Raw genomic sequence first — 15,638 nt, 5'->3', positions numbered from 1 at the left:
AAAAGTCTAGTTCTGTCAAATTAGATGAACGTGGAGGCCATTCAAAATCGAAACAAATTCAATAGCATATCTTTTAGAGGATATTGAACATTGACATGGAGCATATAAGATATTTGCATTGCAACAATTGACCGCCATTTTCAAAGTGAAATTCAATTATCCTCACTCGTTTTTCTGTTGTAAACTTATCTATACAAAAAATGTCCAAAGATTCTTTTTATAATTCTGAAAAGAGAAATTAAAATATATTAATGGAAAAAAGTTATTGAATTTTTTAAAATGTAAAGTGACTTATGGGCCACCCCGTATATATATATATATATATATATATATATATATATATATATATATATATATATATATATATATATATATATATATATATATATATATATAGTTTGTTTTTCATTTTTTTTAATGGAAAAATATTCTGAAATCCAGTCAATTAATTAACAAGACGTGGTCTTCAAGTGATGATATCATATACGGTGTCATGTTAAACATGTTCCTGTGCACACTCTATCCTAAGATTTGAAGCTTAACGCAATTCTTATGAATAAAAATAAAGTCAGAGAGAATTGAGTACAGCAAATCCATGAGCGGAAGTCAGAAACAGTGGATGGATCTCCATTATTGATTAACGACCGACTATGAAGTCGCTTTTAATAAACTTTATTTCTTTGGAAAACATCAGATGCTTTTCTCAAATTTGTTCACGTATAAAAACATGGCGTCGGTTTGAATGTGTATTTATCTATGAACGGTTGAAAGTTATTACATGTATGTTTACACGGGTCTCCTTCATTTCATTGATTTGATTCCCACTTTCAATTCAAATAACGATTACTTGTTATATCTTTACAAATCTTTACAGCATTGTAAATCATATTTTTAAAGTTATGTCTAACTGGCTACAAATTCATTTCTGTTCTCGGGGCTAAGATCAAGGGTCAAACTGCGTCGGGTAAGTCATGTCTGTAGCAACCTAAATCTGTGCTTTTCAATGTTGATAAACTACGTGTTTACCAATTCCAACTCTCTCAGTTATAAATGATATTAAAACTAGTTTATTCAAATAAATTAACACTTATTTTCGAGCAATAATAAATATTATTTCTAGATAATCTATTAGATTTGCATTATCCCAGTCAAAACACGTGTTACCAACAAAATACAGTCAAACTTATCACTTAATATCTCAGTAAAATCTTGCATGAAAATTGACAATGTCTTTACGTTAAAGGAGACAAAATTATAATTCTAATTTGGTATATAATACCGTTTTCATATATCACCGCCGAAAAGTAAGATTTGTATATGATCATTAAATTAATATAGAAATATTACAATGGATGACATTTCCAATATGACAAAGCATAATTATATGCTAACGTTTTGATAAGGTATATTTTAGTGTCAGTTTCAGCGCCAATTTTGGATGTAATAAAAATAACTGAATTAGTAATCCTATAAACTTAATCACCAATGAATTAAGGGTGAAATATTTCGCTTTCTATTCGTACATATGCATAATTTTGAATAGACAAGTTGAACCAAGCGCAACATATATGAATAAAACAAACTTTAAACCAGATTTAATGTTTATAAATTATTAAATGAAAAGTCATTTCAAAATCTTATTTATGTATCTTGCTCATGTTTTTGTTTTATTGTTATTTTTTTTAAGTTGAATTTGTTTTCTGCATATAATTTTTTTGACTTTCGCTATTTTTATTATTTTTATTTATAACTTCTTTATTCTTTAAATCGTTTTTGTCGACTTTTTTATTTACAAATTTTGTATTATTCGTTAGAACACGGATTTCAGTTTTGCTATTTTCTTTTTTTTTTGCAATATTTTCTACCGTTTTATTTATTATTGTATTGTTTTTCTTGCTATCTAAGACTGTATTTTGTCTGGTTGTATTTTCCGGACGAATTATGTGTTCTGCCAGCCATTTAGACTTTTTCTTTTCTAAAAACTCTTGACTTTTTTCGGAATCAGTTAACTTCCAATAATATTTCACTTGTGGTAGATTCCTGTAGTAATGCCAATTCAAACGTTCTAAATCCGGAGCATTAGTTCTGTTTCTTAAAGATTCTTCGAGGCAATCCAAAACCACAGAATCGATATCTTCATAAAACTTATTGGCCGCGATTTCCGGTCGACTTTTTAACCAAGGCAAATCGGCCAAGCCATATACACAGACACTGCGTATGAGTTTACCTTGACACTTCACTTTATCCCAAGCCCAAATCACAGCTTTAGAAGCATGTGTAAAAGTGTCATGGCGAGTTTCAAAACCACTGTAACCCCCGGGTGCAAAAGTTAGAGAATTTAAAGTTGACCAAATATTTTCTTCCGGTGAATAAGTATCATTCATCCAGGAAATTATCTCATTAGCCACTGTATCATTTAGCATAAATTCCACAAATTCCCTTGAAAACATGCCGTATGCACTTCCTTTATAAATCTGAATATTGTAGCGAAATGTTTTTTTGACTTCATTTGTCTTCACTAATTTCTCTTTTTCAATCTTTATCTTTTTTGTGAGTCGCCAATTCAGACTTTTCGGATGTTTGTAAGCTTCGATATCGTTGGCACCTTTAAATAGTTTCAGAATTTCGACTAATTCTAGATTTGTTCGCAATGGAAATTCTTGCCCGGTCAGATTGATGTAATATTTCCACTTGACTCCTGATTGTTTGCAGCGTTTCATGCATTCTAATTCCGCTTTGACGTGTCGACTAGTCGCATACACAACATTGATGCGTGTGGCTAAAACAATAACATTTTTTAAACAACCTGCTAACGTTTTGACAAGATTATACGTTTTATTGTCAGTTTTAGCGTCGACGTGGATGCAATAAAAATTATGCGGCATATAAATAGTTCTTAACAATCTCTCCATTTGATAGGGTGCTGTGTGCATTTTAATGGTGAACGCGAGAGGAAAATCCAGCTCCTGTTTTGACAACCTCTTTTCTATGTAGCCATGACTCTGACGAAACCTTGAGCAGTTTTTAATAAGGTTTTCTAATGTACACTCAATTGGAGGTTGTTTATCCTCTTTCATAGATTTTACTTTTTGGACGTATTCGGGATCGCCACGAAACAAAAACCTACAATCTACGTTTTTCTTCCTGTGAGGTTTGCATATCCGAAGAGCCGGTAAAGTTGTGTTTTCTTTTCTTGTGAATAATGCTGTCTTTATAAATGGTATTTCACCTGGTCCATTTCTGCACATGTTAAAAGAATTCCACGTTTTCCAAATCACCAATGTGATCACCACGTAAGTAAGAAGGCCGATTCCCAACAATCGAGACGCTTTAAGCATTCTGAAAAAAAAAAGAAAAGAAAAAAAGCGAAGTTAGTATTCCATTAATGTTAACAAAGTGTCATCACTTTAATTTAATCTTCAAATTCTACATAGTTTCATATATAATATCATTTTTTAAAAATTATTTTGATTTCTACAAAATAACAAACATCAATTCTAATTTTCTTGGAAAGTTAACGGCATGGATTAAGGATAGCATTAAGAATCTGCATTTGTGAAAACACTTGAAACAATAACTCACATTTTTATTCAATAACAAACAGACCATCAATACTTTTAAATGAAAAACAGATCCAGATTAACAAAAATGCTAAATACCATTCATCCGCTTTTAAAAAGTTTTTTTTTTTTTTAAATATTTCCCATTAGTTTAGTGATCGAGTATTTAGCCTTAGATTACCAGAGATAACACCAACACGGATTGTCAAGATTTTTTATGTAAATAAATGAAGACGTAAAAAAAAACCTCTTTCCAAGGCTTTATTGAACAAAATTCACAGCTACTAAAGAAAGATAGAAAGAAAAAGGAATGCGTGCAAAATCATGTGACAAGAAACTGAATTTGCATATCTAATATTTTTTTTAAATAATAAGAACAAAACAATTTGCATTAGCGTTTCCTTTAAATGAAAATATAACAATCCCCCCCACCCACTTGTAAAAGAGATTGTAAATAGTTTGTTTTTTTAATTAAATTTTTTTTTATATAAATCTAGTCGCTGGACGGGTCTGCGAATTCTGTTAGATCGGCGTGGATGTAGTTCGCTATTCGAAGGACTGGGAAGGTTGGCTCTCAGGGCTCTGACTATTACAGTCAAATTTATTTTCTGTATTACGTGTAGTACTAACGGGACTTGTTTCGGTCAACTGGGTCGGGCCTGCATTTGCAATGTCGGGTTGAATACTTTTAGCAGGATAGATCTCTATCATAGCGTGGAAAGCGAGCTAGATGTCTCAGTGCTACTGAATCTTCCTGGCCATCATTATGTCGTATTCTTGCATGTGTAGGGTTAGCTTCAAGGAGTTCCATCCACTACCTCAACAATCGGTTCATATTTACTCCTGTTACCAAACCGTTTTAATAATACCTCCCCAGGGTCACAGAGCCAAACAGTTAAAGCACTACCAGTAGAAGAGCGCCTTTCAAAATTGAACATGCGTTCGTGAAGAGTTGCATTTGTAGTAGTGCACAGCAGGGAGCGAATAGCATTTAAAACATCCTCTAAAACATCCTGCCAAGCGCTAAGGGGTGATTGTGTAGATTCCAGAGCTAATAACAGGGTGTTCTAAATAATGCCGTTGTAGCACTCGCATTGACTGTTGCCTCTTGGGTTGTATGCAGTAGTGTTGCTGGATCCAATTTCAAGTTGCGTCAAAAAATTTTGAATTCTTCTAATACAAAGGAAGTTCCTCGATCGGAATGGATAAATGAGGGGCGTCTGAATATGGAGAAAATATTTGTCAGGCACTGGATGCGGTTTGCGAAGAACAATCGCGACAAGAGAAAGCAAACGAAATCTGTATTCATCGACGACAGTAAATATGTAACAATATCCTGTCGAAGATACCGGGACAGGTCCTTTGTAGTCTATGGAAAGGCGCTGAAAGGGAGCAGTAGAACGGATCAGTGTATTATTAGTAGAATCGAAAAATTGAGGTTTTATTTTGGCATTAGTCAGACACTTAGATGTCACACGCCGGACTTCATCAGTTAAATATGGCATATTTCGTGATCTTACAAAATGCCAAAAGCGTTGTACTCCAGGATGTATTAATGAATTGTGTAGTAACTTTAGTTCCTCCAAGAAAGAAGCAGCAGCACCACACACTGCGATAATGCATCGGCAACGATTTATATCCGTACTCTACAATGAGTGTTACAATTTTAAAGCTGAAGAATATGTTTATTTGTAATTAAAAGGCAAATTCTAATTAAGTACAAACATTATTTTGCAATTAAAGGCAAGATTTAAATAAGCGAAAGGATATTTTGCAATTAAAGCTATGTGAGAATTTTATTCCCATATAGCTTAGAACTTTGCAAAATATGTTGCGAATTTTGCGGCTCTGCATAAGCCTGGTAGTTGAGTTCTAAATGAAGTGGTAATTTAATAATCTTCTATGAAGATTAGTGGTTGTCCTTAACACGAAACTGTTCTTTTTAAAACGCGATCCATTAAAAATTCGGATGCATCCATGAAGTCGTAATTAACCAAAATTCAACAATCTTTGCTCATTGAAAAGACGACATTGCGTCAAAAGGAAATACCTAACATTTTAGGTAAATTGTCTCAAAGATACCATGACAATTTAGACGCCAAACGCCTTTAAATTAATTAAGCAAAATAACATGAGTCCTGCATCTTCAACATTTCCCCCCGAACTGATTTTCAGTTGAAAAAAAAAGCCCCGCAACTCGCGCAGGTTAATATTTCAATTCAACCAATAAGAATGGCTGTTTTAAAAATAATGTATTGAACTAATCAACCAATGAGAAGACACAATTCCGTTTGTGTAATTTCTCACAAAATTATCCGTAATGCTATTATAGATTCAGTAACATTAAAAAAAAATACTTGTTGGCGAAATGCACTAATATGCACTAGAGTATGCGTCTCCAATAATGAATTGTTAAAAAACAAAAACAAATAAATAACAAGGCTTTTACATAGCGATGTAATTGTAAACATAAACTTTATGTACGTCAACTTATTATCTGTCCATTGTTGGCATTTTGACAGGTTTTCAGAAATAATCGTCAACGGTAACGGAAATGCATGTGACCTCGTTGTTTTGAGTGACGATTACGATCGTAACGATAACATGGACGTTAGTTTCAGAAAAGGATGACTAACGTTAACTAAAGTAGACATATCGTTAGTTTGAGGAGTGGGTAAAGAATGGAAATGCATGGTTGTCAAAAACAATAATACTTGATAAGTTTCTATGTGTGTGTTGTGTGGGTGTGTCTGTTGCAGAGGGTCGAAAGGTATGAAAGTGCCAATCGACCACACAACTAGTAAAGTAGACATAAGCGAAGAAGTAACGACAATAGCAAAGAAGGGTCGCAAACACAGCTGATTGGTTAAAGACGATGTGTGCCGTGTTTTATTTTTACCAATAAAAAAGGTAAAACGTACGTCAATGGATTTAAGATCAACCGAAGCAAGAACAAGATCAACAAAAAGCAAGAACAAGATTGTTGCGTCCTTGAGGTAGAATGACGTTGATCCTAGTCGTATAGTTGGGGTTGGATCCTGGAACTTGCAACCGGTCGTCAGTGGCCACTTGAACAAGTAGTTGGATGTCAGTGAGCACTGATAAGTGTAGCTGGACATCAGTGGGCACTGGGGACGGGTAGCTGATCGTCAGTCGGTACTAAACAGGTAGCTACATTTTCAGATTAAACAAGAGACGCTCCCTCTACCTACACTTTGTCCTCAGTGAGCATTGAGTTGGGCTGGTAACTGGATGTCATGCGCACTGCTACAAGTAGCTGAACGTCATTGGGCACTGGAAATGGGGAGCTGAACGTCATTGGGCACTGGAAATGGGGAGCTGGACGTCAGTGGGCCCCGATCTCGCTGTACCATAAATCTCGCAGAAATTCCATGAAAAATTTTATTTTCTAGAACATTCCTTCCGTAAGATAAAATTCCATAAAGCTGCTCCCAGTCGACTACAGCATGTTCGTTTACAAGTTAAATGTTAACAAATACTTCCGGTGTCGTTCTCTTGGATAATCAGTTCTTCTTAAGTAATCTTTTGCTCGTTACTTCAAATTCTTTCAGGGTATATTCGACCAACTGACAATCTCTGTAATCTTGAGTTTCTCCCAAACCTTGATAACCGGCGATCCAGTAGTAAAAAAAAAAAATGACATCAGATTTGAGACGTTACACTTCTTCCTCTTTTAAAGCATCGTGATAAATGTGCAGACTCGTTACTTGCAGCTCTCCAAATAAAAAATTTTTGCATCGGGTTCATTTTAGCTTCCGTAATAAAAGCAAAATATATAAATATTTTCAGACAAATTAGTATGAAGTACGCAATGTTTATATTATCAGCATAAATCTGCGTTAATTCGACAATTAATACGTTTATTGGCTTATGAACTTAATGTGAATGTGTTATCATCCCCCTCAAATTCTAATAAGTAGGAAAGAAAAGAAAAAATGATATATAACAAAAGAAAAGGAAGTAAGTTTATCGGGTAACAAAAGAACTAGGAAATAGAGATCGGTTTTGGATCTAACGTAGACAAAGGAGGGCTAAGGTGAGGCCGTAATTAAAATAACAGGAACAAAAAACCAGAGAACTGTTAAGTTAAATAGGTTTATCGGGGTAGACAAAAGAAACTTGATCGAACAATATACTTGGGATAAATTTAGATTTGGTTTGTGAGTAAGATTGACAATGCGTTTTATGAGGCTGGGGAGTGGCTATGGGTTAACAACAGTAAGAAAAGTTTATGGGCAGTCTAGAGTTTTTACAACAGTCGTGAGTTGAACATTTAACGACAGTCGTAAGTTGGACACAGATGAGCATATATCGTGGTTTGGAGCAGATGGCCAACCGACTCAGAAACACAACCTCAACAGTAGATGTAGATATGCTTGAAGGCAGTTTCTCACGATGGTATCGCACAGCAACTCGATGTTTAACAAAAAGTGTCTTTGTGTTTTCCATTTGTTCCTTGTCTTTTGATCAGAATAAGAAATCATTGGAGAAAGGTAAAAGTATATAAAATGGAAATCTAAAAATATCAGAAAAAAAGGCCAATAGACTGTTACATGAGATAAACAGAAGAACACTAAGTAGGTTTATTATGCATGCTGGTGATATCTCTTAAAATCTTTCACGTTTTTATGTTTAATTATTATTCTAGAAGTCACATAAAACATATCGCGAACCGATTGTTACATATCTGTTATCGAATGTATACACACAAGAGACACTAAATATTTGAGATAAAACAAAATATGTTCGACAAACGAAAACTCTGTAAACAACTAAAATATTTAATGCTTTTTATTGAGGTAAAAAGATTCTTTATAGCGATGCAAGTAGGGAAATATGTAAATCAGTGCATGTACATAAAATAGATTAGTTGCTGAGGTGAGTATCGTAATAAAACTGATCGATTGATGCTAATAATTGTTCACCTCACATGTGACACAGCTGTAAGTGGACAGACATGGCAAGTCACGCGATCGTTTTCATATCAGTCGAGGGTTCGCTTTAAACATCTATCCTATCATAGACATGGAGTTGCTACGGCGGATCTAAACTCTCTTCTGTAAGGGTGAGGTATGGTTCAGTTCAGTCCCAGGATGTGTAACCTGCCAAGCATTATCTCCTTTCTTTGAGGAGGATATTGCTGATCGTCTAAGACGCTTCTACCGGGCAATGTCAATGGGACTATTCATGGCTATTTCTGTTGAATCAGAGTGTCCATTCAAGATCCGAGGTTTACCAAAACGAACAGAGTCTGGACCATTGTTAAGATGACTATATGTTAAGATTGACTGTGATATTGCTTTGATCCACTGTAGTTTTAAGAGGTCAGTCTTCCAAGGCATTAGCTGCTCCCTTTGAAAAAGTGTTAGTTTATTGCTAATCACCTGAGCCGCCCTTACCTGAGAATGCCGATAGGATTCCCCAGGCATTTTCTGCAGGCCTATGTGCTATTCTTTTAGGACACCGACTCTTCAATTCCACTTCCTGATAGTACGAGGGAGGATAAATATTGAGTGCTCCTTCGAGTTAAGGTTGCAATAAATCTCCAGCCCTGTGCCATAACATCTAGCATAAGAGCTTTCGACAAGAAACCAAATAAGGATAGTAAGCTTTGTAGAAGAATACCGTCAAAACTCTGTCATCCACCAAAACAGACAAAAGAACGTTTTTTATTACTTACTAAAGAGAACGGAATTCATTGATATTATTAAGTATTATGAGAAAAGATAGTTTCTCTTATATTTCTGTCTTCGCACACTTTTACACAGATAACTGTCCATCATTCCGCGACGTATTATACACTGGTGTTTATTCAACACTCTAAAAAAAGAAAAAAATGGGACAAGAGCGTGGGCGCAAAGAGACCAGCACCTCTACAATCAAATGGATGATAACATTTAATGCTGCTAAGACAAAGCTCCTTTCTTTTTACAATTATAAGAAACCTTTTTAATCAACCATTACTATCATCCTTAAAACTCCTTGGCATAACATACACAGGTAACATGAATTAGAACAAATAAATAGAAGACACTGCCAAGGCTGATGAAAAAAGGTGGGCTCTATCTACTGTGCTAAAAATCCTCTCACACCTGCCACTATCCTATATCTTTACAAAATCACTAGTTTCCTATGCATGGAATATTATTGACACGTCTTGGATGGTCCAGCAACTACTAGTCTCTCCATATCAGACAGGGTTTAAAAATAGCCTCCAATCTAATTAAATCCCGCACTGTCAACCAAGCTCTAGCCTTATTCCATCGCTGCAATGTTGCATCCCTGTGTTTGTTTTACAAGTACTCCAATAGAATGTGCTCCAGAAAACTCACGCCACTAATTACCTTATCCTTAAGTAAATACCCCCAACAAACCAACAAGCAGCAAAATTGTGTTATTGCAGAGATCCCCTGATGCCGGGAAGCTTTGTATTCTAATAATTTCTTCTCTTGAACGAACAGACTCGCGAATTCCCTCCCTGTTTCCTGTTTCCCTAACTGTACTAATGCGCAGAAATTTAAATGTAATGTGAACAAATATCTCGCTGCATAAGTCTACACTTAAGATGTCCCTGTCGATATTGTCGCTGATCCACACTAGCTCCTTATGTATCAATAGCAATGTGCCTTGGTAAGGGTTAATAAAAGTTAAAAAAATATATCGACTTTCATGTTTTTTCATGATTTATTAAATTCAAATAAAGTTAAGTGTCTCAACAGGACTCTAAACTAAAATATAATTGTGTAGGAAGAGAAATACATTGTTGCAAATTACATAATTGCTGTTCATCGTATTAATTCCTTTGTTAGTTTTTTTGCTGCTAAGTGGATGAAACTACATAGTTCCTTATTCTTACTATTTGCACGATTGCCGTAAACATGATATTTCTGGTTTAAAGCCCATGTTAAGAGTTATCTAGTCTCTTTTTTCATTTTACATTCTACCTCATTGCAATTTTATAGCAAGAACATTTTAACCCATTAAAAACCAAGGGTACTTTCATTTGCTTAAATTTGATGAAATTTTATAGATTTGCGTGTTAGAATGTTATACACCCAAATCAGAAAGAATTAAAAACATTTACTGAAAGGCATTAAATTTTGAGGTTCCCAAATAACTTATGTTAAGACTTGAGGTTCCCAAATAACTTATGTTAAGACTTGAGGTTCCCAAATAACTTATGTTAAGAAAAAAAAATCTAAAAACAACATCCTCCAAGACCTTGCGAGTGGCCTACACGTGGTAAATAATCATTGATATAACTACTAACATGTTCAATTTATTAAAAAAATACTAACATCTAAAAAAAAAAAAAAAAAAAAAAAAAAAATTCAGGTACTTGTCCTCAATCCACATCAACTTGGAAATCTAATATTTTCAGCAAATTGATTACCCGAGCTAAAAATTGAAAAACTTTCAAATGATGGTAAAAATAACGTCTTTGGACATTTTGTTACCTCTAATATTATTGTTAATCACGTGATTCTTAGTAAACAAGTGGCGGGTCGTTTAGACAATGTTCCCAAAAAGGTTAAAAATGGACAGACTGCTTCGTCTAGAAAATTTTGATACCAAACTTAAAGTGCTTAACGCAGAAAATACAAGCATTGGAAACTTACGTTCACATATCTTCATACTGTTAAGGACACCAAATAGACCGGAAACAACAACTAAGCAAACTTCTTTTGCGTTGATTTCATATGGGCGGGAGTGTTCGAACTTAGTGACGCAAAGCAAATATGGCCATGTCATAAAAGCTCTCGACGCTGCATACTCCACTCCCACGGATATAATATACAACTGACATCAATTGATAACGACGCAATAACAATCAGATAAACAAAAAATCGGAAAACATTGCTAAAGCTATAGATCACGGAAGAAAAAAACAAAACAATATATGCAGGAGACTCTTATCAGTGATGCTGTGACGCAATGATGAAGAGCCTTTTTGGAGGAGCCTCAGCCCTTCAGGTTTGTGAGCCTTGTATATGAGTTTCAGTAAAATGAAAAAAAAACGGTGTTATGGAAAACATGGAGACTTCAGGTCGAAGCGAACCCATTGAACCTATCTCCCCCTCTTTCTTTCTTTCTTTCTATTTTTCTCCCCCCTTCTTTCTCTTGCTTTCTTCATCACGAAGGAAAAAGATAAGCAGTTGCTGTTGGGAAATCTTAAATGTCGTTTGCAGCGGGTTGGTGTCAAGCTCAGAAAATTCTCGAGTTCTTAAAATGCTTCTTCAAATTTTAAAATAGAAGAATTCTGTTTTTCTTGTTGTTTGGTTATTGTTTATTGTATACATCGCATAATTCCAGTGAAACAATCTCCGACAGTAATGACTTCGAGAACTCGACAGAAGACCCGACGCAGCAGACGCAGCAGATGTCATATCGATCCTGTTCATTTAAAAGGCGTTGTGCCTATCGTTTTACACCTGGAGAGCTGGTACCCAGGATGTAACAACTGTTGCAGAACATCCACCTTCGCACGACACAGACACACCAAGTCACACTCTGATCGTGTTACAATAGCTCTTTCTCGTTGATTCGACAACGCCTTCTCAAGATAGTGTTCCTAAAATTTTGGGAAGCATATGAGTTCTCTAGAATAAGATGAAAATCAATCTGCGTGCCACAATCAGGAGAATATGATTTCCATGCCAATAATTTCATAGAAAAGAAAATGCAAGTCTGTTTTTTATATAAAAACAAACGAAGTCCAAGGAAATTTCTTTCATGTGTGAGAATTCACCTTATAATAGTCGCATCTGTTGAATTCGTGATTCAAACTGGGTAAAGTGTTCGAAATAAGTGTAGAATAAATCTGCGTAGTTTCGATGCCATGAATCTGATATGATGTAGAGATATTTATTGACATCGTAAGGCATCACAATAAACACTCGCCTAGCCGCAACAACGATCAGCAATTTCCGCTTCTCTCTATTAGTGCCTAAAACTAAGTGAACAAAGCTTTTTTCCTAGTACTACCCGTCTGCAGAACTCAATACTGTGGGGCTATTTCCAAAACCCTAATAAACAAAGGTGTATGTCGTCGGTGGAGACGTCAGTCTGTTAAGGTGATAATCGCAGATAGAAAAGTTATAAGATGCTAAGGGACTGGCCAAGTCAAGTTGATAGTGGGCGGCCTGCGCCCTTTGCAACTGAAGGTCTTAGTCGTCGAAGGAAAACTGTAAGGATTCGACTAATCAATGGAAGAAAGAGTGAACTGCCGCATGGAAATGGACGGGTGGACAAACGTAAGGGAAACTAAATAATCGAATACCAGAGTACTCCGTGGTCTAGCATATTCAAGCTGAATATGAGAAAGAACTTGATTTATAGCTGATAAATGGATGGTTTATGCCATATCCAGAAAAAGTGCTAGGTCTAATTAAAGCCTTAATTCTGTTCATGGCAGTAGTACAGACGAATAAGAACAAAGCGTTACATGTGATGAACTACAGAGAGCTCAATTACTTCGCCAACACTTTTATGCAAATGCAGATGTATGTACATAGAAGTTGCAAGAATGACAGTGTGAAGCCTCTGATGTTGCCATATTGGACCCGAAGAAGGTCTGTCTTAATGTGTACATACACAAATCACCTTGGCCATTTCAGTCAGTAATGTGGAAGGGGCAAAGGTATTGCCTCACACGACTTGGGTTAAGCTCGTACGTTATGCTGATAATATTATGATCCATTATTAACGCAGTAATTTTCCCAGGATACGTCAATACAACGAGCCACGTCGTCATCCATTGACCATGTTTTCTTCAATTTACGTCTCACATCTTCAGATCAAGGGAATTGGACTAGCCTGTAAGTCTCCTGAGCGGTTTCAAGAAGGAGCATGAGTGCTTGGATTGCGCGTTTGCAATAATAACAGTAGACTACGATATGTACGGGAAGGAGATATTCTATGATCTTCACCAGTCATGACGAGGTGAACAATCTTTTCAGTATGCGGAAAACTTATTGGTCGTTTTCATGTTTGCAGATGCTCCGCAAACATCGCACTAACAAAGAATATGCTGATGGAAACACTGACCATGATACATCAAAATGATCATGTACAAGGTGATTGATGTGTAAACGGAAGTGTAGTTTGGGTGGACGCAAGCTCACTTGCCATTGGGATCGTGCTAGAGGCTAATGGATCAGTAAGCGAGGATACGAGTTAGTTGCACCCAGCAAATAATTAACCTGACAGAACTGGACACGGTGTTAAATGGCAGTAGAAAGTACTACATATCAGGATAGATTCAGCCTGTATTTACCGATGGACAACGGACGCCCTGACAGAGAAGTCGTGACTAACCAACAAGGCAGCCAACGAAATACTGCTACGGAGACAACTCAGCAAGCTCCTAGATTTGTTTAAAGAGTATGGGTTAATAGTAGTTGTAGCACTAGTTAAGTTTAGTGACAATAAAGCTGACCAACTGATGAGAGTACCACAGCGGTGGCTCAGCAAAGTTAAAGCAAAGTTAAAACAATCCAACCTATCTCTAGCTGAGTTTCTTTTTTACACTTAAATTTGTTTATATTAAATAAACTATAAAAAACAAACCGACGATACAACGATATTTGTGATTAAAAAGTGAGAAAATAATTAACTCCCTGTCCGAGGAAATGGTCGGAAACTAGAAGAGTAACTGAAAGACTCTCCATATTTATTTATTAGCAATGCTTCAAGCAAACTACCTTTCTTTTTAAAATTAAATACATTTTTAAAACTTCAAATGGTGCCAATAAAGATGTTAATATAAACTTATATATTGAAATATCTCCACCATTACATAAAAGTCACTTTGTGTACGTGTGTGAATTCCTTCATCATCGGTTCTGAAACGGCTGAATCTTTTGCAAATTTCATACAAAGGTAATTTATATGTCTGGCAGTATTCTTTGTTTTGTTCAGAAATTCATCCGATAAGTATCGAAAATCGAAAAAATCCAATCTTAAAGATCGTCTTTCCTCTCTTATAGATCAAAAGAGGAATTTTTACGAGGAAATATTTTACGTTACATCGACCGGTGTAACGTAAAATATTCCCCTGTAAACATTCTTTTTTATTTATAAGAGACGAAAGACTGTCTATAAGGTCGTCCAGCCCAAATATCAACTGATGTGATATTGTAAACAAATACAGACGGAATTTGATGAACGACATTTTCATTATTTAAAAAAAAAAATTGCGAATTAGTCCACCGGAGAAAATTATTCCTCATAATATATAATAATCAATAGAGGATTGGTTCTATAATAACACATACATTAAAATATCATGTTTAAGAGTACGACCGGGCAACGCTGGGCTGTCAGCTAGAAAAATAAGTGGTTCATAGATTTCTAAAATTCGTTGTATTTATGCTGATAAAGTTTAGAGCCCTTTTGGGATACTTAACTTTATTTGAATTTTATCTATTATAGAAGAGCACACTGTCCAATTTCGTGTATAGATGCATACCTCTTTGTACAAATCCTATCTGCCCCAAATCTAAAGAGGACTTTGAGCTTTATCAATGTGAATTAAACCAGGACTGAGAAAAAAAAAAAAAAAAAAAAACGCTGATAAAGTTAAGTATAAAAAAACACGTTAATAATTTGTCAGCTAAACTATATATGATTTAGCGACGAAGAGATGTATACCAATATATATTGATAGTCGTATTTACCCACCATCGCCTGACTGAATTATTTCGAGGAAAATATTCAAAATATCATGTTTAAAATATGAAACAAGCACAAAATTGTTTTTTTTTTATTAGAAGTTTTTCATTTACAACATAAGATTAAAGACCACAGACTGGGTTACAAATCTTATCTACATATTTAACATTAATTCACAGAATTTAATTTATTTTATTTATTGGTCATTTATCGAGAGATTACTTGACTATTCCTTTTGTAAACTTTTCGCATTTACCCGCTAAATGTCTATAAGCCTCCATCTAAATAAATTCACTTGATTATTAAAAGGTTTTAAATATTCTGGACGAGGTTTATCAATTTCGTTGGCGCCAGCAGTGCATTGGCTGTGTCTGTCATCAGCTT

The 15,638-nt window shown here is 35.2% G+C and overlaps 1 protein-coding gene across 3 annotated transcripts in view; it reads right to left on the bottom strand.

Moving 5' to 3' along the window:
- Window positions 1-656: 656 nt before the first annotated feature.
- LOC145276895 (beta-1,3-galactosyl-O-glycosyl-glycoprotein beta-1,6-N-acetylglucosaminyltransferase-like) overlaps window positions 657-15,638 on the bottom strand; it is a 103,129-nt gene continuing 88,147 nt past the window's right edge. For 2 of the 3 annotated variants that reach the window (XM_080128336.1, XM_080128337.1), the window contains one exon: window positions 657-3,339. In XM_080128336.1, the coding sequence (XP_079984462.1) occupies window positions 1,683-3,339 (1,657 nt within the window). In that variant the 3' untranslated portion in view covers window positions 657-1,682. Of the gene's footprint in view, window positions 3,340-11,200; window positions 11,224-15,638 lie in introns of those variants that run through there. The other variant, XM_080128338.1, reaches the window with a different exon arrangement.

Source organism: Euprymna scolopes, chromosome 5 (genome assembly GCF_053919585.1).
Source record: "Euprymna scolopes isolate OS-2025 chromosome 5, ASM5391958v1, whole genome shotgun sequence".
Lineage (NCBI taxonomy): Eukaryota > Metazoa > Mollusca > Cephalopoda > Sepiida > Sepiolidae > Euprymna > Euprymna scolopes.
Note: the sequence above shows the minus strand (reverse complement) of the source record. Positions and strands in the feature narration are given on the sequence as shown.